Source organism: Podarcis filfolensis (assembly GCF_964270895.1).
Source record: "Podarcis filfolensis genome assembly, contig: HAP1_SCAFFOLD_89, whole genome shotgun sequence".
Lineage (NCBI taxonomy): Eukaryota > Metazoa > Chordata > Lepidosauria > Squamata > Lacertidae > Podarcis > Podarcis filfolensis.
Window position 1 is genome coordinate 94,181 of NW_028149480.1, and position 22,560 is coordinate 116,740.

Sequence of the window (22,560 nt, forward strand, 5' to 3'; positions counted from 1 at the left end):
TAAAACTTCAATAAATATTTCTTTAAAAAAATAAATAAATTTGTTGTTGTTGGGGAAAAAATTTAATTTAATTTATTTTTTTGTGCTTTTATATGTTGTATATTTCTTTTTCTTTTTTCTTTTACTATGTGTTCTTGTATTTTTATGTTTATGTAAAACTTCAATAAATATTTCTTTTTTAAAAAAATATTGTTGTTGTTGTCATATAAGGATCCGTCTTATTACAAGGGCATTCTTATTAATATATAAATTATATATATTATATAAATATCATTATTACTATTAGGGTATTATTATTATTATTATTATTATTATTATTATTATTATTATTATTATTATTATTATTATTATTATTTTATACCTTTCTCGCTGCTCTCCTTTCGCCGCGGCTCCTCGTTCTTCGGCCTGAAGGACCTCGAAAGTATTCTGGGAAATGTAGTTTGAGGCTTCTAAGGCCCCCTCTCGTCCCGCAAAGGATTCTGGGAGATGTAGTTTGAGGCTTCTAAGGTGCCCTCTGGTCCCGCAAAGGATTCTGGGAGATGTAGTTTGAGGCTTCTAAGGAGCCCTCTAGCCCCCTTTCAACACAGCATCCCTGCAAAGGATTCTGGGTGATGTAGTTTGAGGCTTCTAGTCCCCCAAAGGATTCTGGGAGATGTAGTTTGACGCTTCTAAGGAGCCCTCTAGCCCCCTTTCAACACAGCATCCCTGCAAAGGATTCTGGGAGATGTAGTTTGAGGCTTCTAGTCCCCCAAAGGATTATGGGAAATGTAGTTTGAATTTTCTAAGGCGCCCTCTAGCCCCCAAAGAATTCTGGGAGATGTAGTTTGAATTTTCTAAGGCGCCCTCTAGCCCCCCCCAAAGAATTCTGGGAGATGTAGTTTGAGGCTTCTAGTCCCCCAAAGGATTATGGGAAATGTAGTTTGAATTTTCTAAGGTGCCCTCTAGCCCCCCCAAAGAATTCTGGGAGATGTAGTTTGAAGTGTCTAAGTCGCCCTCTAGCCCCCTTTCAACAGGGCATCCCCGCAAAGGATTCTGGGAGATGTAGCTTGAGGCTTCTAAGACCCCCTCTCGTCCCGCAAAGGATTCTGGGAGATGTAGTTTGAGGCTTCTAAGGAGCCCTCTGGTCCCCCAAAGGATTCTGGGAGATGTAGTTTGAGGCTTCTAGTCCCCCAAAGGATTCTGGGAGATGTAGTTTGAGGCTTCTAGTCCCCCAAAGGATTCTGGGAGATGTAGTTTGAGGCTTCTAGTCCCCCAAAGAATTCTGGGAGATGTAGTTTGAAGCTTCTAAGGCGCCCTATAGCCCCCCCAAAGAATTCTGGGAGATGTAGTTTGAGGCTTCTAAGGCGCCCCATAGCCCCCCCCAAAGAATTCTGGGAGATGTAGTTTGAAGTGTCTAAGTGGCCCTCTAGCCCCCTTTCAACATGGCATCCCCGCAAAGGATTCTGGGAGATGTAGTTTGAGGCCTCTAAGACACCCTCTCGTCCCGCAAAGGATCCTGGGAGATGTAGTTTGAAGCTTCTAAGGAGCCCTCTAGTTCCCTTTCGACACAGCATCCCTGCAAAGGATTCTGGGAGATGTAGTTTGAGGCTTCTAAGGCGCCCTCTGGTCCCCCAAAGAATTCTGGGAGGTGTAGTTTGAGGCTTCTAGTCCCCCAAAGGATTCTGGGAGATGTAGTTTGAAGCTTCTAGTCCCCCAAAGAATTCTGGGAGATGTAGTTTGAAGTGTCTCAGTCGCCCTCTAGCCCCCTTTCAACAGGGCATCCCCGCAAAGGATTCTGGGAGATGTAGCTTGAGGCTTCTAAGGAGCCCTCTAGTTCCCTTTCAACACAGCATCCCTGCAAAGGATTCTGGGAGATGTAGTTTGAGGCTTCTAAGGCGCCCTCTGGTCCCCCAAATAATTCTGGGAGATGTAGTTTGAGGCTTCTAGTCCCCCAAAGGATTCTGGGAAATGTAGTTTGAATTTTCTAAGGCGCCCTCTAGCCCCCCCCCAAAGAATTCTGGGAGATGTAGTTTGAATTTTCTAAGGCGCCCTCTGGTCCCCCAAAGGATTCTGGGAGATGTAGTTTGAAGCTTCTAAGGAGCCCTCTAGTTCCCTTTCAACACAGCATCCCTGCAAAGGATTGTGGGAGATGTAGTTTGAGGCTTCTAAGGCGCCCTCTGGTCCCCCAAAGAATTCTGGGAGATGTAGTTTGAAGCTTCTAAGGCGCCCTCTAGTCCCCCAAAGAATTCTGGGAGGTGTAGTTTGAAGCTTCTAAGGAGCCCTCTAGTTCCCTTTCAACACAGCATCCCTGCAAAGGATTCTGGGAGATGTAGTTTGAAGCTTCTAAGGCGCCCTCTAGCACACCAAAGAATTCTGGGAGATGTAGTTTGAAGCTTCAAGGCGCCCTCTAGCCCCCCCACAAAGGATTCTGGGAGATGTAGTTTGAATTTTCTAAGGCGCCCTCTAGCCCCCCCACAAAGGATTCTGGGAGATGTAGTTTGAAGCTTCTAAGGCGCCCTCTAGTCCCCCAAAGGATTCTGGGAAATGTAGTTTGAAGTGTCTAAGTCGCCCTCTAGCCCCCTTTCAACATGGCATCCCCGCAAAGGATTCTGGGAGATGTAGCTTGAGGCTTCTAAGACCCCCTCTCGTCCCGCAAAGGATTCTGGGAGATGTAGTTTGAATTTTCTAAGGCACCCTCTAGCCCCCCCCCAAAGAATTCTGGGAGATGTAGTTTGAGGCTTCTAGTCCCCCAAAGGATTCTGGGAGATGTAGTTTGAATTTTCTAAGGCACCCTCTAGTCCCCCAAAGGATTCTGGGAAATGTAGTTTGAAGTCTCTAAGGCGCCCTCTAGCCCCCCCCCAGAATTCTGGGAGATGTAGTTTGAAGTGTCTAAGTCGCCCTCTAGCCCCCTTTCAACAGGGCATCCCCGCAAAGGATTCTGGGAGATGTAGTTTGAGGCTTCTAAGGCGCCCTCTGGTCCCCCAAAGAATTCTGGGAGATGTAGTTTGAGGCTTCTAGTCCCCCAAAGGATTCTGGGAGATGTAGTTTGAAGTGTCTAAGTCGCCCTCTAGCCCCCTTTCAACAGGGCATCCCCGCAAAGGATTCTGGGAGATGTAGTTTGAGGCTTCTAAGGCGCCCTCTGGTCCCCCAAAGAATTCTGGGAGATGTAGTTTGAGGCTTCTAGTCCCCCAAAGGATTCTGGGAGATGTAGTTTGAAGCTGCCAAGGCGCCCTCCAGTTCCCTTTCAACACAGCATCCCTGCAAAGGATTCTGGGAGATGTAGTTTGAGGCTTCTAGTCCCCCAAAGGATTCTGGGAGGTGTAGTTTGAGGCTTCTAGTCCCCCAAAGGATTCTGGGAAATGTAGTTTGATTTTTCTAAGGCGCCCTCTAGCCCCCCCCAAAGAATTCTGGGAGATGTAGTTTGAAGCTTCTAAGGCGCCCTCTAGCCCCCCCCAAAGGATTCTGGGAAATGTAGTTTGAATTTTCTAAGGCGCCCTCTAGCCCCCCCCCAAGAATTCTGGGAGATGTAGTTTGAAGTGTCTAAGTCGCCCTCTAGCCCCCTTTCAACAGGGCATCCCCGCAAAGGATTCTGGGAGATGTAGTTTGAGGCTTCTAAGGCGCCCTCTGGTCCCCCAAAGAATTCTGGGAGATGTAGTTTGAGGCTTCTAAGGCGCCCTCTGGTCCCGCAAAGGATTCTGGGAGATGTAGTTTGAAGCTTCTAGTCCCCCAAAGGATTCTGGGAGATGTAGTTTGAAGCTGCCAAGGCGCCCTCTAGTCCCCTTTCAACACAGCATCCCTGCAAAGGATTCTGGGAGATGTAGTTTGAGGCTTCTAAGGCGCCCTCTGGTCCCCCAAAGAATTCTGGGAGGTGTAGTTTGAGGCTTCTAGTCCCCCAAATGATTCTGGGAGATGTAGTTTGAATTTTCTAAGGCGCCCTCTAGCCCCCCCCCAAGAATTCTGGGAGATGTAGTTTGAAGCTTCTAAGGCGCCCTCTAGTCCCCCAAAGAATTCTGGGAGATGTAGTTTGAAGCTTCTAAGGTGACCTCTAGTCCCCCAAAGAATTCTGGGAGATGTAGTTTGAGGCTTCTAGTCCCCCAAAGGATTCTGGGAGATGTAGTTTGAGGCTTCTAGTCCCCCAAAGGATTCTGGGAGATGTAGTTTGAGGCTTCTAGCCCCCCAAAGAATTCTGGGAGATGTAGTTTGAGGCGTCTAAGACCCCTCTCGTCCCGCAAAGGATTCTGGGAGATGTAGTTTGAAGCTTCTAAGGCGCCCTCTAGTCCCCCCCAAAGAATTCTGGGAGATGTAGTTTGAGGCTTCTAAGGCGCCCTCTAGTTCCCTTTCAACACAGCATCCCTGCAAAGGATTCTGGGAGATGTAGTTTGAGGCTTCTAGTCCCCCAAACGATTCTGGGAGATGTAGTTTGAAGCTTCTAAGGCGCCCTCTAGCCCCCCAAAGAATTCTGGGAGATGTAGTTTGACGCTTCTAAGGCGCCCTCTAGTCCCCCAAAGAATTCTGGGAGATGTAGTTTGAAGCTTCTAAGGCGCCCTTTGGTCCCCCAAAGGATTCTGGGAAATGTAGTTTGAATTTTCTAAGGCGCCCTCTAGCCCCCCAAAGAATTATGGGAGATGTAGTTTGAGGCTTCTAGTCCCCCAAAGGATTCTGGGAGATGTAGTTTGAGGCTTCTAGTCCCCCAAAGAATTCTGGGAGATGTAGTTTGAATTTTCTAAGGCGCCCTTTACCCCCCCCCCCAAAGAATTCTGGGAGATGTAGTTTGAAGCTTCTACGGTGCCCCCTTTGAACCCGCCATCCCCGGGAGCCGTAGCCAGACAAAAACCCGGGTTCGAGACACGCCAACCATTTTAATTCGCTTTATTCGATCTGCAGAAAGAGGAGAGGGGCCGCCGGTTGGAGGGCGGCTTCTCCCGCCCGCCCGGAGTCGGGGCGGGAGGGCGGGGAGACCCCGGGCGCCCCAGGGCACCCGGCGCCCCCCGGCTTTCGAGGCTTTGTCCTCACTGCGCCTTGGGGCCCTTTTCGAGGGGTTTCCCGATGTCCCTCCCGCGGAGTTTGAGGCCTGGCAAGAGAGGGAGGTGGTCAGCCGCGCCTCCTCGAACCCGGAACCCCGCCCCCTCCTCGAACCCGCCGCCCCGCTTACCGATGGCTCTCTCGATCTTGCCCAGCACCTGGTTGTTAGGGATGGCCTTGCCCGACTCGTAGTCGGCGATCACCTGCGGCTTCTCGTTGATTTTCTGAAAGAGAAAGAGGGGCGTCTTGGTTCCGGGTTCAGAGTGCGAGTTTCGGGGCCAAAATTACCGCGGCCAAAAGCACATTCCTCTGTCTTTCTTTTTTTTTTAATTGATTTTCCATATGTTTTATTCTTTTTATTGATTTTTATTGTTTTTCTCCCATTTTTAATTGATTTCTCCCCCCTTTTATTGATTTTTTTCCATTTTTATTGATTTCTCCCCCCTTTTATTGATTTTTTTCCATTTTTATTGATTCCTCCTCCATTTTTTAATTGATTTTCCTTTTTTTCAAGCAAACAAACGTCAATCTCAACCATCTTTAAAGCAAACTTAGTAACATTGTTAAGTGACTTCCCTGGGGGCGTCTTGGCTCCGAATGCGAGTTCCGGGGCCAAAGCACATTCCTTTTTTTCATTTTTTAAAATAATAATAATAATAATAATAATAATAATAATAATAACAACAACAACTTATTTCTACCCCGCCCATCTGGCTGGGCTTCCCCAGCCACTCTGGGCGGCTTCCAAAAAAATATTAAAATACTGTAATACATCAAACATTCAAAGCTTCTGCCTTCAGATGTCTTCTCAAAGTCTGGTATTTATTGATTTTCCAATATTTTTTTAAAGCAAATCTCAACCGTCTTTAAACCAAAATTAGTAGCATTGTTATGCGTCTTCCTCGTATCCCCCTGGTTGAATTTCAGTTTTCCCTTTTAATGGTTTCCCCAAACCGTATATCCTCTTAACGGTTTTCCAAACCCAATATTCTTATCAAAGATATTATTATTATTATTATTATTATTATTATTATTAAATGAACTTCATCACTTCACGTCTTTCTTCCCAACAGCTAATGATTTTTAATAATGACCCTCAACAGCAGCTAATGATTTTTAATTATTTTAATTATATTATAATTAATTAGAATATAATTATTTTAATCCTTACCGTCGCCAGGTCCTTCTGGGTCAGCCCCTTGCCCTGGCGCCCCTGCTGGATGACTTTGCCCACCTCCAGCGGCACCCGGTCGTGGTGCAGCTCCTCCGTCTCCCGGTCCAGCTTGGCCGTGTTCTTGGTGATGGAGTGCTGCTTGTTCTGGCCCGCCGCCCCTGCGAGGAGGGACAAAGCGAGGCGACATCACTTCCTGTCCGGACAGGAAATGACAACGTGCTGCCTATGTCTCTCTCCCTTTCTTCCCCGGGAAAATAAAATAGGGATAGAAATAGACTAGATGCCTCTTGGGGTCCCATTTCTGCATTTCAGCGGTCAGTCTAGATCATAGCTGAAAATAAGGGACCAGCAGCCAAAATCAGGGATTTTCCAGGCACAGGTATGTTCGGCTTCAGAGCCATAGCTGTTTCAAGGAGGAGGAGTGGTACCCAAGGAGGAGGAGGAGGAGGAAGGATGTAGGAGGAGAAAGGAAGAAGAAGGATGCTTCAAGTAGGAGTGGTACCCAAGGAGGAGGAGGAGGAAGGATGCAGGAGGAGGCAGGAAGAAGAAGGATGCTTCAAGGAGTAGGAGGAAGGATGCAGGAGGAGACAGGAAGTAGAAGAATTCTTCAAGGAGGAGGAGTGGTACCCAAGGAGGAGGAAGGATGCAGGAGGAGACAGGAAGTAGAAGAATTCTTCAAGGAGGAGGAGTGGTACCCAAGGAGGAGGAGGAGGAAGGATGTAGGAGGAGACAAGAAGAAGAAGGATGCTTCAAGGAGGAGGAGGAAGGATGCAGGAGGAGACAGGAAGAAGAAGGATGCTTCAAGGAGGAGAAGGAAGGATGCAGGAGGAGACAGGAAGAAGAAGGATGCTTCAAGGAGTAGGAGGAAGGATGCAGGAGGAGGCAGGAAGAAGAAGGATGCTTCAAGGAGGAGGAGTGGTACCCAAGGAAGAGGAGGAGGAAGGAGGAAGCAGGAAGTAGAAGGATGCTTCAAGGAGGAGGAGTGGTACCCAAGGAGGAGGAGGAGGAAGGAGGCAGGAGGAGGCAGGAAGTAGAAGGATGCTTCAAGGAGGAGGAGTGGTACCCAAGGAGGAGGAAGGATGCAGGAGGAGACAGGAAGAAGAAGGATGCTTCAAGGAGGAGGAGGAAGGATGCAGGATGAGACAGGAAGTAGAAGGATTCTTCAAGGAGGAGGAAGAAGGAGGCAGGAGGAGGCAGGAAGTAGAAGGATGCTTCAAGGAGGAGGAAGAAGGATGCAGGAGGAGACAGGAAGTAGAAGGATGCTTCAAGGAGTAGGAGTGGTACCCAAGGAGGAGGAAGGAGGAAGGAGGAGACAGGAAGAAGGATGCTTCAAGGAGGAGGAAGAAGGAGGCAGGAGGAGACAGGAAGTAGAAGGATGCTTCAAGGAGGAGGAGGAAGGATGCAGGATGAGACAGGAAGTAGAAGGACTCTTCAAGGAGGAGGAGTGGTACCCAAGGAGGAGGAGGAGGAAGGATGCAGGAGGAGACAGGAAGTAGAAGGATGCTTCAAGGAGTAGGAGTGGTACCCAAGGAGGAGGAAGGAGGAAGGAGGAGACAGGAAGTAGAAGGATGCTTCAAGGAGGAGGAAGAAGGAGGCAGGAGGAGACAGGAAGTAGAAGGATGCTTCAAGGAGGAGGAGGAAGGATGCAGGAGGAGACAGGAAGAAGAAGGATGCTTCAAGGAGGAAGGATGCAGGAGGAGACAGGAAGAAGAGGGATGCTTCAAGGAGGAGGAGGAAGGATGCAGGAGGAGACAGGAAGAAGAAGGATGCTTCAAGGAGGAGGAGGAAGGATGCAGGAGGAGACAGGAAGAAGAGGGATGCTTCAAGGAGGAGAAGGAAGGATGCAGGAGGAGACAGGAAGAAGAAGGATGCTTCAAGGAGGAGGAAGAAGGATGTAGGAGGAGACAGGAAGAAGAAGGATGCTTCAAGGAGGAGGAGGAAGGATGTAGGAGGAGACAGGAAGAAGGATGCTTCAAGGAGGACGAGGAAGGATGCAGGAGGAGGCAGGAAGAAGAAGGATTCTTCAAGGAGGAGGAGGAAGGATGCAGGAGGAGACAGGAAGAAGAAGGATGCTTCAAGGAGGAGGAGGAAGGATGCAGGAGGAGACAGGAAGAAGAAGGATGCTTCAAGGAGGAGGAGGAAGGATGCAGGAGGAGACAGGAAGAAGAAGGATGCTTCAAGGAGGAAGGATGCAGGAGGAGGCAGGAAGAAGAAGGATGCTTCAAGGAGGAGGAAGAAGGATGTAGGAGGAGACAGGAAGAAGAAGGATGCTTCAAGGAGGAGGAGGAAGGATGTAGGAGGAGACAGGAAGAAGGATGCTTCAAGGAGGACGAGGAAGGATGCAGGAGGAGGCAGGAAGAAGAAGGATTCTTCAAGGAGGAGGAGGAAGGATGCAGGAGGAGACAGGAAGAAGAAGGATGCTTCAAGGAGGAAGGATGCAGGAGGAGACAGGAAGAAGAAGGATGCTTCAAGGAGGAGGAAGAAGGATGTAGGAGGAGACAGGAAGAAGAAGGATGCTTCAAGGAGGAGGAGGAAGGATGCAGGAGGAGACAGGAAGAAGAAGGATGCTTCAAGGGGGAGGAGGAAGGATGCAGGATGAGACAGGAAGAAGAAGGATGCTTCAAGGAGTAGGAGTGGTACCCAAGGAGGAGGAGGAGGAAGGATGCAGGAGGAGACAGGAAGAAGAAGGATGCTTCAAGGAGGAGGAAGGATGCAGGAGGAGGCAGGAAGAAGAAGGATGCTTCAAGGAGTAGGAAGGATGCAGGAGGAGACAGGAAGAAGAAGGATGCTTCAAGGAGTAGGAAGGATGCAGGAGGAGGCAGGAAGAAGAAGGATGCTTCAAGGAGTAGGAAGGATGCAGGAGGAGACAGGAAGAAGAAGGATGCTTCAAGGAGTAGGAGTGGTACCCAAGGAGGAGGAGGAGGAAGGATGCAGGAGGAGACAGGAAGAAGGATTCTTCAAGGAGGAGGAGTGGTACCCAAGGAGGAGGAAGGATGCAGGAGGAGACAGGAAGAAGAAGGATGCTTCAAGGAGGAGGAGGAAGGAGGCAGGAGGAGACAGGAAGTAGAAGGATGCTTCAAGGAGGAGGAGGAAGGAGGGAGGAGGAGACAGGAAGTAGAAGGATTCTTCAAGGAGGAGGAGGAAGGAGGGAGGAGGAGACAGGAAGAAGAAGGATGCTTCAAGGAGTAGGAAGGATGCAGGAGGAGACAGGAAGAAGAAGGATGCTTCAAGGAGTAGGAGTGGTACCCAAGGAGGAGGAGGAGGAAGGATGCAGGAGGAGACAGGAAGAAGGATTCTTCAAGGAGGAGGAGTGGTACCCAAGGAGGAGGAAGGATGCAGGAGGAGACAGGAAGAAGAAGGATGCTTCAAGGAGGAGGAGGAAGGAGGCAGGAGGAGACAGGAAGTAGAAGGATGCTTCAAGGAGGAGGAGGAAGGAGGGAGGAGGAGACAGGAAGTAGAAGGATTCTTCAAGGAGGAGGAGGAAGGAGGGAGGAGGAGACAGGAAGTAGAAGGATGCTTCAAGGAGGAGGAGGAAGGATGCAGGAGGAGACAGGAAGAAGAAGGATGCTTCAAGGAGGAGGAGGAAGGAGGCAGGAGGAGACAGGAAGTAGAAGGATGCTTCAAGGAGTAGGAAGAAGAATGCAGGAAGAGACAGGAAGTAGAAGGATGCTTCAAGGAGGAGGAGTGGTACCCAAGGAGGAGGAGGAGGAAGGAGGCAGGAGGAGACAGGAAGAAGAAGGATGCTTCAAGGAGGAGGAGGAAGGATGCAGGAGGAGACAGGAAGAAGAAGGATGCTTCAAGGAGGAGGAGGAAGGATGCAGGAGGAGACAGGAAGAAGAAGGATGCTTCAAGGAGGAGGAGTGGTACCCAAGGAGGAGGAGGAGGAAGGAGGAGGCAGGAAGAAGAAGGATTCTTCAAGGAGGAGGAGTGGTACCCAAGGAGGAGGAGGAGGAAGGAGGCAGGAGGAGACAGGAAGTAGAAGGATGCTTCAAGGAGGAGTGGTACCCAAGGAGGAGGAAGGATGCAACTTGCAGATTTGAAAATAAGGGACCAGCAGCCTCGAAAATAAGGGACCAGCAGCCAAAATCAGGGATTTTCCAGGCACAGGTATGTTCGGCTTCAGAGCCATAGCTGTTTCAAGGAGGAGGAGGAGGAAGGATGCAGGAGGAGGCAGGAAGAAGAAGGATGCTTCAAGGAGGAGGAGGAAGGAGGCAGGAAGAAGAAGGATGCTTCAAGGAGGAGGAGGAAGGATGCAGGAAGAGACAGGAAGTAGAAGGATGCTTCAAGGAGGAGGAGTGGTACCCAAGGAGGAGGAAGGATGCAGGAGGAGGCAGGAAGAAGAAGGATTCTTCAAGGAGGAGGAGTGGTACCCAAGGAGGAGGAGGAGGAAGGAGGCAGGAGGAGACAGGAAGTAGAAGGATTCTTCAAGGAGGAGGAGTGGTACCCAAGGAGGAGGAGGAGGAAGGATGTAGGAGGAGGCAGGAAGTAGAAGGATGCTTCAAGGAGGAGTGGTACCCAAGGAGGAGGAAGGATGCAACTTGCAGATTTGAAAATAAGGGACCAGCAGCCAAAATCAGGGATTTTCCAGGCACAGGTATGTTCGGCTTCAGAGCCATAGCTGTTTCAAGGAGGAGGAGGAGGAAGGATGCAGGAGGAGGCAGGAAGTAGAAGGATGCTTCAAGGAGTAGGAGTGGTACCCAAGGAGGAGGAGGAGGAAGGATGTAGGAGGAGACAGGAAGTAGAAGGATGCTTCAAGGAGTAGGAGTGGTACCCAAGGAGGAGGAAGGATGCAGGAGGAGGCAGGAAGAAGAAGGATGCTTCAAGGAGGAGGAGGAAGGAGGCAGGAGGAGACAGGAAGAAGAAGGATGCTTCAAGTAGGAGTGGTACCCAAGGAGGAGGAGGAGGAAGGAGGCAGGAGGAGACAGGAAGAAGGATGCTTCAAGGAGTAGGAAGAAGGAGGCAGGAGGAGACAGGAAGAAGAAGGATGCTTCAAGGAGGAGGAGTGGTATCCAAGGAGGAGGAAGGATGCAGGAGGAGACAGGAAGAAGGATGCTTCAAGGAGGAGTGGTACCCAAGGAGGAGGAGGAGGAAGGAGGCAGGAGGAGACAGGAAGAAGAAGGATGCTTCAAGGAGGAGGAGGAAGGATGCAGGAGGAGACAGGAAGAAGAAGGATGCTTCAAGGAGGAGGAGTGGTACCCAAGGAGGAGGAAGGATGCAGGAGGAGACAGGAAGAAGGATGCTTCAAGGAGGAGTGGTACCCAAGGAGGAGGAGGAGGAAGGAGGCAGGAGGAGACAGGAAGAAGGATGCTTCAAGGAGTAGGAAGAAGGATGCAGGAGGAGACAGGAAGAAGAAGGATGCTTCAAGGAGGAGGAGGAAGGATGCAGGAGGAGGCAGGAAGTAGAAGGATTCTTCAAGGAGGAGGAGGAAGAATGCAGGAAGAGACAGGAAGAAGAAGGATGCTTCAAGGAGGAGGAGGAAGGATGCAGGAGGAGACAGGAAGAAGAAGGATGCTTCAAGGAGGAGGAGGAAGGATGCAGGAGGAGACAGGAAGTAGAAGGATTCTTCAAGGAGGAGGAGGAAGGATGCAGGAGGAGACAGGAAGTAGAAGGATGCTTCAAGGAGGAGGAGTGGTACCCAAGGAGGAGGAAGGATGCAGGAGGAGACAGGAAGAAGGAGGATGCTTCAAGGAGGAGGAGGAAGGATGCAGGAGGAGACAGGAAGTAGAAGGATGCTTCAAGGAGGAGGAGTGGTACCCAAGGAGGAGGAGGAGGAAGGAGGCAGGAGGAGACAGGAAGAAGGATGCTTCAAGGAATAGGAAGAAGGAGGCAGGAGGAGACAGGAAGAAGAAGGATGCTTCAAGGAGGAGGAAGAAGGAGGCAGGAAGAGACAGGAAGAAGAAGGATGCTTCAAGGAGGAGGAGTGGTACCCAAGGAGGAGGAGAAGGAAGGAGGCAGGAGGAGACAGGAAGTAGAAGGATTTTTCAAGGAGGAGGAGTGGTACCCAAGGAGGAGGAGGAGGAAGGATGCAGGAGGAGACAGGAAGAAGAAGGATGCTTCAAGTAGGAGTGGTACCCAAGGAGGAGGAGGAGGAAGGAGGAGGCAGGAAGTAGAAGGATGCTTCAAGTAGGAGGAGTGGTACCCAAGGAGGAGGAGGAGGAAGGATGCAGGAGGAGACAGGAGGAAGAAGGATGCTTCAAGGAGGAGGAGTGGTACCCAAGGAGGAGGAAGGAGGCAGGAGGAGGCAGGAAGAAGAAGGATGCTTCAAGGAGGAGGAGTGGTACCCAAGGAGGAGGAGGAGGAAGGAGGCAGGAGGAGACAGGAAGAAGAAGGATGCTTCAAGTAGGAGTGGTACCCAAGGAGGAGGAGGAGGAAGGATGCAGGAGGAGACAGGAGGAAGAAGGATGCTTCAAGGAGGAGGAGTGGTACCCAAGGAGGAGGAGGAGGAAGGATGCAGGAGGAGACAGGAGGAAGAAGGATTCTTCAAGGAGGAGGAGTGGTACCCAAGGAGGAGGAGGAGGAAGGATGCAGGAGGAGACAGGAGGAAGAAGGATGCTTCAAGGAGGAGGAGTGGTACCCAAGGAGGAGGAAGGATGCAGGAGGAGACAGGAAGAAGAAGGATGCTTCAAGGAGGAGGAGTGGTACCCAAGGAGGAGGAAGGAGGCAGGAGGAGACAGGAAGTAGAAGGATTCTTCAAGGAGGAGGAGGAAGGATGCAGGAGGAGGCAGGAAGAAGGAGGATGCTTCAAGGAGTAGGAAGGATGCAGGAGGAGACAGGAAGTAGAAGGATGCTTCAAGGAGGAGGAGGAAGGATGCAGGAGGAGGCAGGAAGAAGAAGGATGCTTCAAGGAGGAAGTAGAAGGTACCCAAGGAGGAGGAGGAGGAAGGAGGCAGGAGGAGACAGGAAGTAGAAGGATGCAACTTGCAGATTTGAAAATAAGGGACCAGCAGCCAAAATCAGGGATTTTCCAGGCACAGGAAAATCTCTTTTTACCTCTTCCCCGGTAAAAAAACCCCGCTGTTTCTTTCTCCCACCCTGAGACCTGCGCATCTATATCAGTAAATAAATTCCATTAATAATAATAATAATGATGATGATGATGATGAATAAATTCCAATAAATACCGTTAAAAATTGCAAATACCCTTAAAAATTGGGGAACCTTACATTTCTTCGAGGTCTCCACGTCGTCGCCTCGCCTCTGAGCTGCCAGGACAGCCTGGGGCAGAAAAGACGGACGTTAGGGGAGAAATTAAAAAATATATATATATTAATTTTTCTTCTTTTTAATTCCTGAATTATGTATTTAATAAAGATTTTCTTGGTTTGCATGGTCTCTCTTTTTCCCCCGCGTTGGAAAGTCTTCTCCGCAGATCTGTCTCATTTTTTATGAGACTAGTTAATTCTTATTCTTGGGGTTTTATAGAGAGACGTACAGATTTTTATTTATTCAGATTTGTTATTAGGCCCTGTCTAGTATAATCAGAATCCAACCAGGGTCCTGTCTAATATAATCAGAATTAAATCAGGGTCCTGTCTATTATAATCAGAATTAAATCAGGGTCCTGTCTAATTTAATCAGAATTAAATCAGGGTCCTGTCTAATATAATCAGAATTAAATCAGGGTCCTGTCTAATATAATCAGAATTAAATCAGGGTCCTGTTTAATATAAGCATCAGAATCAGAATCCAACCATTGGTTACATGTTTTTCCTTTTGGCTCGTATATTTGTATTTTTTCTAATTTGTACTCAATAAAATTAATTAAAAAGAAATAAATAAAAACAATCCAACCAGGGTCCTGTCTAATATAATCACAATCCAACCAGGGTCTTGTCTAATTTAATCAGAATCAAACCAGGGTCCTGTCTAATTTAATCAGAATTATATTAAATTATATATTAATATCTAATATTTCAGAACCGATGGGAAAAAACTTGAAATGTTAGCGTAAACATAAAAGGACCAATATTGTTGCTGTTTTTGTTGTTGTTGTTATTATTATTATTATTATTATTATTATTATTATTATTATTATGGCAAATATCCTAGCCATCTTAATATGTATCCAAATTTTTAGAGGAGCAAATAATACGTATCAAATTTTTTAGAGGAAACAAATAATACGTATCCAAATTTTTAGAGGAAACAAATAATAGGTATCCAAATTTTTAGAGGAAACAAATAATACGTATCAAATTTTTTAGAGGAAACAAATAATTAAGGAATTTGGTGGCTATGCAGAGAAAAGCCCGCATTGTTGTAAAATGAAATATATATATATAAAAGTAGATGTATAATGGGACTGATTTATTCTCAGTTCAATTTAAATTGAATGGAACTTATTTTTAATGCAATTTAAATTGAATGGAATTTATTTTCAATGCAATTTAAATTGAATGGAACTTATATTTAATGCAATTGAAATTGAATGGAACTGATTTTTAATGCAATTGAAATTGAATGGAACTTATTTTTAATGCAATTTAAATTGAATGGAACTTATTTTTAATCCCATTTAAATTGAATGGAACTTATTTTTAATGCAATTTAAATTGAATGGAACTTATTTTTAATGCAATTGAATGGAACTTATTTTTAATGCAATTTAAATTGAATGGAACTTATTTTTAATGCAATTTAAATTGAATGGAACTTATTTTTAATCCCATTTAAATTGAATGGAACTTATTTTTAATCCCATTTAAATTGAATGGAACTTATTTATTCTCAATTCCATTTAAATTGAATGGAACTTATTTTTAATCCCATTTAAATTGAATGGAACTTATTTATTTTCGATTCAGTTTAAACTGAATGGAACTTACTTATTTTTAATCCATTTTAAACTGAATGGGACTTATTTATTTTTAATCCCATTGAAGGGAACTCACTTATTTTTAATCGAATTTAAATGGAACGCAATTCACTTATTGGCAATTAATTTATTTTTAATTCCATTTAATGGCACCTACTTATTTCTAATCCAATTTAAACTGAATGCAATTAATTTATTCATTCAATTGAATGGAATTCACTTATTTTTAATCGAATTTAAATGGAACGCAATTCACTTATTGGCAAGTAATTTATTTTTAATTCCATTTAATGGAACCTACTTATTTCTAATCCAATTTTAACTGAATGCAATTAATTTACTTTTCATTAAATTGAATGGAATTCACTTATTTTTAATCGAATTTCAATGGAACGCAATTCACTTATTGGCAATTAATTTATTTTTAATTCCATTTAATGGAACCTACTTATTTCTAATCCAATTTAAACTGAATGCAATTAATTTACCTTTCATTAAACTGAATGGAATTCACTTATTTTTAATCGAATTTAAATGGAACGCAATTCACTTATTGGCAATTAATTTATTTTTAATTCCATTTAATGGAACTTTTTAATCCAATTTAAACTGAATGCAATTAATTTATTCATTAAATTGAATGGAATTCACTTATTTTTAATCGAATTTAAATGGAACGCAATTCACTTATTGGCAATTAATTTATTTTTAATCCCATTAAATGGAACCTACTTATTTCTAATCCAATTTAAACTGAATGCAATTAATTTACTTTTCATTCAATTGAATGGAATTCGCTTATTTTTAATCGAATTTAAATGGAACGCAATTCACTTATTGGCAATTAATTTATTTTTAATCCCATTTAATGGCACCTACTTATTTCTAATCCAATTTAAACTGAATGCAATTAATTTACTTTTCATTAAATTGAATGGAATTCGCTTATTTTTAATCGAATTTCAATGGAACGCAATTCACTTATTTGCAATTAATTTATTTTTAATTTCATTTAATGGCACTTACTTATTTCTAATCCAATTTCAACTGAATGGAATTGATTTACTTTTCATTCAATTGAATGGAATTCACTTATTTTTAATCGAATTTCAATGGAACGCAATTCACTTATTTGCAATTAATTTATTTTTAATTCCATTTAATGGCACCTACTTATTTTTAATCCAATTTAAACTGAATGCAATTAATTTACTTTTCATTAAACGGAATGGAATTCGCTTATTTTTAATCAAATTTAAATGGAACGCAATTCACTTATTGGCAATTAATTTATTTTTAATTCCATTTAATGGAACTTTTTAATCCAATTTAAACTGAATGCAATTAATTTATTCATTAAATTGAATGGAATTCACTTATTTTTCATCCAATTTAAATGGAACGCAATTCACTTATTGGCAATTAATTTATTTTTAATTCCATTTAATGGAACCTACTTATTTCTAATCCAATTTCAACTGAATGCAATTAATTTACTTTTCATTAAACTGAATGGAATTCGCTTATTTTTAATCGAATTTAAATGGAACGCAATTCACTTATTGGCAATTAATTTATTTTTAATCCCATTTAATGGAACCTACTTATTTCTAATCCAATTTAAACTGAATGCAATTAATTTACTTTTCATTCAATTGAATGGAATTCGCTTATTTTTAATCGAATTTCAATGGAACGCAATTCACTTATTGGCAATTAATTTATTTTTAATTCCATTTAATGGCACTTTTAATCCAATTTAAACTGAATGCAATTAATTTACTTTTCATTACATTGAATGGAATTCACTTATTTTTAATCGAATTTCAATGGAACGCAATTCACTTATGGGCAATTAATTTATTTTTAATTCCATTTAATGGAACTTTTTAATCCAATTTAAACTGAATGCAATTAATTTATTCATTCAATTGAATGGAATTCACTTATTTTTAATCGAATTTCAATGGAACGCAATTCACTTATTGGCAATTAATTTATTTTTAATTCCATTTAATGGAACCTACTTATTTTTAATCCAATTTAAACTTACTTTTCATTAGATTGAATGGAATTCACTTATTTTTAATCAAATTTAAATGGAACGCAATTCACTTATTGGCAATTAATTTATTTTTAATTCCATTTAATGGAACTTACTTATTTTTAATCCAATTTAAACTGAATGCAATTAATTTATTCATTCAATTGAATGGAATTCGCTTATTTTTCATCGAATTTCAATGGAACGCAATTCACTTATTGGCAATTAATTTATTTTTAATTCCATTTAATGGAATTTACTTATTTCTAATCCAATTTAAACTGAATGCAATTAATTTACTTTTCATTAAACTGAATGGAATTCACTTATTTTTAATCGAATTTCAATGGAACGCAATTCACTTATTGGCAATTAATTTATTTTTAATCCCATTTAAGGGAACTTTTTAATCCAATTTAAACTGAATGCAATTAATTTATTCATTAAATTGAATGGAATTCACTTATTTTTAATCGAATTTAAATGGAACGCAATTCACTTATTGGCAATTAATTTATTTTTAATCCCATTTAATGGAACTTTTTAATCCAATTTAAACTGAATGCAATTAATTTATTCATTCAATTGAATGGAATTCACTTATTTTTAATCCAATTTAAACTGAATGAAATTAATTTACTTTTCATTCAATTGAATGGAATTCGCTTATTTTTAATCGAATTTAAATGGAACGCAATTCACTTATTGGCAATTAATTTATTTTTAATTCCATTTAATGGAACTTTTTAATCCAATTTAAACTGAATGCAATTAATTTATTCATTAAACTGAATGGAATTCGCTTATTTTTAATCGAATTGAAATGGAACGCAATTCACTTATTGGCAATTAATTTATTTTTAATTCCATTTAATGGAACCTACTGATTTTTAATCCAATTTAAACTGAATGCAATTAATTTACTTTTCATTAAATTGAATGGAATTCGCTTATTTTTAATCTAATTTAAATGGAACGCAAATCACTTATTGGCAATTAATTTATTTTTAATTCCATTTAATGGAACTTTTTAATCCAATTTAAACTGAATGCAATTAATTTATTCATTAAATTGAATGGAATTCACTTATTTTTAATCGAATTTCAATGGAACGCAATTCACTTATTGGCAATTAATTTATTTTTAATTCCATTTAATGGAACCTACTTATTTCTAATCCAATTTAAACTGAATGCAATTGATTTACTTTTCATTCAATTGAATGGAATTCGCTTATTTTTAATCGAATTTAAATGGAACGCAATTCACTTATTGGCAATTAATTTATTTTTAATCCCATTTAATGGAACTTTTTAATCCAATTTAAACTGAATGCAATTAATTTATTCATTCAATTGAATGGAATTCACTTATTTTTAATCCAATTTAAACTGAATGCTATTAATTTATTCATTAAATTGAATGGAATTCGCTTATTTTTCATCGAATTTCAATGGAACGCAATTCACTTATGGGCAATTAATTTATTTTTAATTCCATTTAATGGCACCTACTTATTTTTAATCCAATTTAAACTAACTTTTCATTAAATTGAATGGAATTCACTTATTTTTAATCGAATTTAAATGGAACGCAATTCACTTATTGGCAATTAATTTATTTTTAATTCCATTTAATGGAACTTTTTAATCCAATTTAAACTGAATGCAATTAATTTATTCATTCAATTGAATGGAATTCACTTATTTTTAATCCAATTTAAACTGAATGCAATTAATTTATTCATTCAATTGAATGGAATTCGCTTATTTTTAATCGAATTTCAATGGAACGCAATTCACTTATTGGCAATTAATTTATTTTTAATCCCATTTAATGGAACTTTTTAATCCAATTTAAACTGAATGCAATTAATTTATTCATTAAATGGAATGGAATTCACTTATTTTTAATCCAATTTAAACTGAATGCAATTAATTTATTCATTCAATTGAATGGAATTCACTTATTTTTCATCCAATTTAAATGGAACGCAATTCACTCATTGGCAATTAATTTATTTTTAATCCCATTTAATGGAACCTACTTATTTCTAATCCAATTTAAACTGAATGGAATTGATTTACTTTTCATTAAATTGAATGGAATTCACTTATTTTTAATCGAATTTCAATGGAACGCAATTCACTTATTGGCAATTAATTTATTTTTAATTCCATTTAATGGAACTTTTTAATCCAATTTAAACTGAATGCAATTAATTTACTTTTCATTCAATGGAATGGAATTCACTTATTTTTAATCGAATTTAAATGGAACGCAATTCACTTATTTGCAATTAATTTATTTTTAATTCCATTTAATGGAACTTTTTAATCCAATTTAAACTGAATGCAATTAATTTATTCATTAAATTGAATGGAATTCGCTTATTTTTAATCCAATTTAAATGGAACGCAATTCACTTATTGGCAATTAATTTATTTTTGATCCCATTTAATGGAACTTTTTAATCCAATTTAAACTGAATGCAATTAATTTATTCATTAAATTGAATGGAATTCACTTATTTTTAATGGAATTTAAATGGAACGCAATTCACTTATTGGCAATTAATTTATTTTTAATTCCATTTAATGGCACCTACTTATTTTTAATCCAATTTCAACTGAATGCAATTAATTTACTTTTCATTAAATTGAATGGAATTCACTTATTTTTAATCGAATTTAAATGGAACGCAATTCACTTATTGGCAATTAATTTATTTTTAATTCCATTTAATGGAACTTACTTATTTTTAATCCAATTTAAACTGAATGCAATTAATTTATTCATTAAATTGAATGGAATTCGCTTATTTTTAATCGAATTTCAATGGAACGCAATTCACTTATTTGCAATTAATTTATTTTTAATTCCATTTAATGGCACTTACTTATTTCTAATCCAATTTAAACTGAATGCAATTAATTTACTTTTCATTAAATTGAATGGAATTCGCTTATTTTTAATCAAATTTAAATGGAACGCAATTCACTTATTGGCAATTAATTTATTTTTAATTCCATTTAATGGAACCTACTTATTTCTAATCCAATTTAAACTGAATGCAATTAATTTACTTTTCATTAAATTGAATGGAATTCGCTTATTTTTAATCGAATTTCAATGGAACGCAATTCACTTATTGGCAATTAATTTATTTTTAATTCCATTTAATGGAACCTACTTATTTCTAATCCAATTTAAACTGAATGCAATTAATTTATTCATTCAATTGAATGGAATTCACTTATTTTTAATCAAATTTAAATGGAACGCAATTCACTTATTGGCAATTAATTTATTTTTAATTCCATTTAATGGAACCTACTTATTTTTAATCCAATTTAAACTGAATGCAATTAATTTATTCATTAAATTGAATGGAATTCACTTATTTTTCATCGAATTTCAATGGAACGCAATTCACTTATGGGCAATTAATTTATTTTTAATTCCATTTAATGGAACTTTTTAATCCAATTTAAACTGAATGCAATTAATTTATTCATTAAATTGAATGGAATTCACTTATTTTTAATCGAATTTCAATGGAACGCAATTCACTTATTGGCAATTAATTTATTTTTAATTCCATTTAATGGAACTTTTTAATCCAATTTAAACTGAATGCAATTAATTTATTCATTAAATGGAACGCAATTCACTTATTGGCAATTAATTTATTTTTAATCCCATTTAATGGAACTTTTTAATCCAATTTAAACTGAATGCAATTAATTTATTCATTAAATTGAACGCAATTCACTTATTGGCAATTAATTTATTTTTAATCCCATTTAATGGAACTTTTTAATCCAATTTAAACTGAATGCAATTAATTTATTCATTAAATTGAATGCAATTCACTTATTTCTCATTAAACTGAATGGAGCTTGCTCATTTTTAATTTAATTTAAATGGGGCTTAAAATTCAAATTGAACAGATTAAATCCAATGGAATTAATTAATTTTAATTTAATTTAAATTGAAGGGAGCTTGTTCATTTTTAGCTTAATTTGAACTTGAAATTCAAATGGAACAGAACCTATTCCTCTTTAATCCTATTTAAATCCAATGGAATTAATTAATTTTAATTTAATTTAATTGAAATTGAAGGGAGCTTGCTCATTTTTAACTTCATTTGAACTTAAAATTTAAATGGAACAGAGCCTATTCCTGTTTAATCCTATGGAATTAATTAATTTTAATTTAATTTAATGGGAATTTAAACTGAAATATCAACTGAGGGGAAAAAAAGCCTTTCTGAGGAGAATTCCGGGCGCCATTTTGAGAGGGCGTGGCCTGGCGCGCCGCCGTTTTGGCGGGCGAGGGGCTCGGCCAATGGGAGCCGCCGGGGGGCGTGGCCTCGGCGGGCGAGGGGCTTTTGAGGGGCGCGTCGCGGCCGGGCCTAACCAGAACGCCCCGTGAGAGGGCCGGCGGCGGTTGTGCGGGGAGAGGCCTCCGCTGCTCACCTGCTTGGACTTGGCCTGGGCCGCGCTGGGCCCCTTCTTGCGCAGCACCGTCACCGTGTCCCAGTCGCTCTCCGCCATGGCGCCGCTCTGGCTGGCTCCGCCGCCCATTGGCCGCTCCTGAAGAAGGGCCCGCCTCGCGGAGGCGCGCCCGCCAATCGGCTTCGCCTGGCCTAAAGCGGCGTCGCGGGATTGGCCGGTGGCGGCGCGTCACGCCCCTCGCTCTTTACGGGGAGCATGCGCAGAAGCGTCGTTGGCGCTGCCCGGGCTGTTGAGCATGCGCAGAAACGACCGTAGGTGCTTTGAAACGCTCCTTGCTCTAGGTTGTTGAGCATGCCCAGAAGCGACTGTGAAGCTGCCCGGGCTGTAGAGCATGCGCAGAAAGGATGGCCGACGGCCCTCAACCAACATGGCGTCGGCGCCGCCTCTTCCGCCCTTTCTTCCCCCTCCCTCTTTCGCGTCCCCGCGTCCCATATATAATAATAAGGAGAAATGCAGAAATCTAGTCTAGGCCCCGCTGCCCTCAACCAACATGGCGGCGGCGCCGCCTCTTCCGCCCTTTCTTCCCCGTTTCCCTCTATCCCGTCCGCTTGCCCTCGTCCCCTATATAATAATCAGGAGAAATGCAGAAATGGGACCTCAAGAGGCATCTGGTCTGAGCCCTGAAACGCAGAAATCTAGCCTAGGCCCCGCTGCCCTCAACCAACATGGCGGCCCCGCCGCCCTCAACCAACATGGCGGCCCCGCCGCCTCTATCGCCCTTTCTTCCCCGTTTCCCTCTATCCCGTCCGCTTGCCCTCGTCCCATATATAATAATCTATAATAATAAGGAGAAATGCAGAAATGGGACCTCAAGAGGCATCTGGTCTGAGCCCTGAAATGCAGAAATCTAGCCTAGGCCCCGCTGCCCTCAACCAACATGGCGGCCCCGCCGCCCTCAACCAACATGGCGGCCCGCCGCCTCTTCCGCCCTTTCCTCCCCGTTTCCCTCTATCCCGTCCCCTTGCCCTCGTCCCATATATAATAATAAGGAGAAATGCAGAAATG

General features: G+C 41.6%; 1 protein-coding gene across 1 annotated transcript; it reads right to left on the minus strand.

The window, feature by feature from the left end:
- Positions 1–4,832: 4,832 nt before the first annotated feature.
- On the minus strand, positions 4,833–21,617 carry EDF1 (endothelial differentiation related factor 1). The gene is made up of 5 exons (XM_083631707.1): positions 21,517–21,617; positions 13,339–13,390; positions 6,173–6,333; positions 5,132–5,225; positions 4,833–5,050 (listed from the first exon to the last, which is right to left on the minus strand). The coding sequence occupies exons 1-5, from the start codon at positions 21,592–21,594 to the stop codon at positions 4,989–4,991; spliced, it is 447 nt and encodes a 148-aa protein (XP_083487833.1). The 5' UTR covers positions 21,595–21,617; the 3' UTR covers positions 4,833–4,988.
- Between the last annotated feature and the right edge of the window lie 943 nt (positions 21,618–22,560).

Coding starts and splice junctions, on each gene's coding strand:
- EDF1 (XM_083631707.1), bottom strand. CDS start 21,594: ATGGCGGAGAGCGACTGGGACACGGTGACGGTGCTGCGCAAGAAGGGG. Junction 5,226..6,172: donor CCCAGAAGGACCTGGCGACG/GTAAGGATTAAA, acceptor TTTCTCTTTCAG/AAAATCAACGAGAAGCCGCA. Junction 5,051..5,131: donor CAAGATCGAGAGAGCCATCG/GTAAGCGGGGCG, acceptor CTCTCTTGCCAG/GCCTCAAACTCCGCGGGAGG.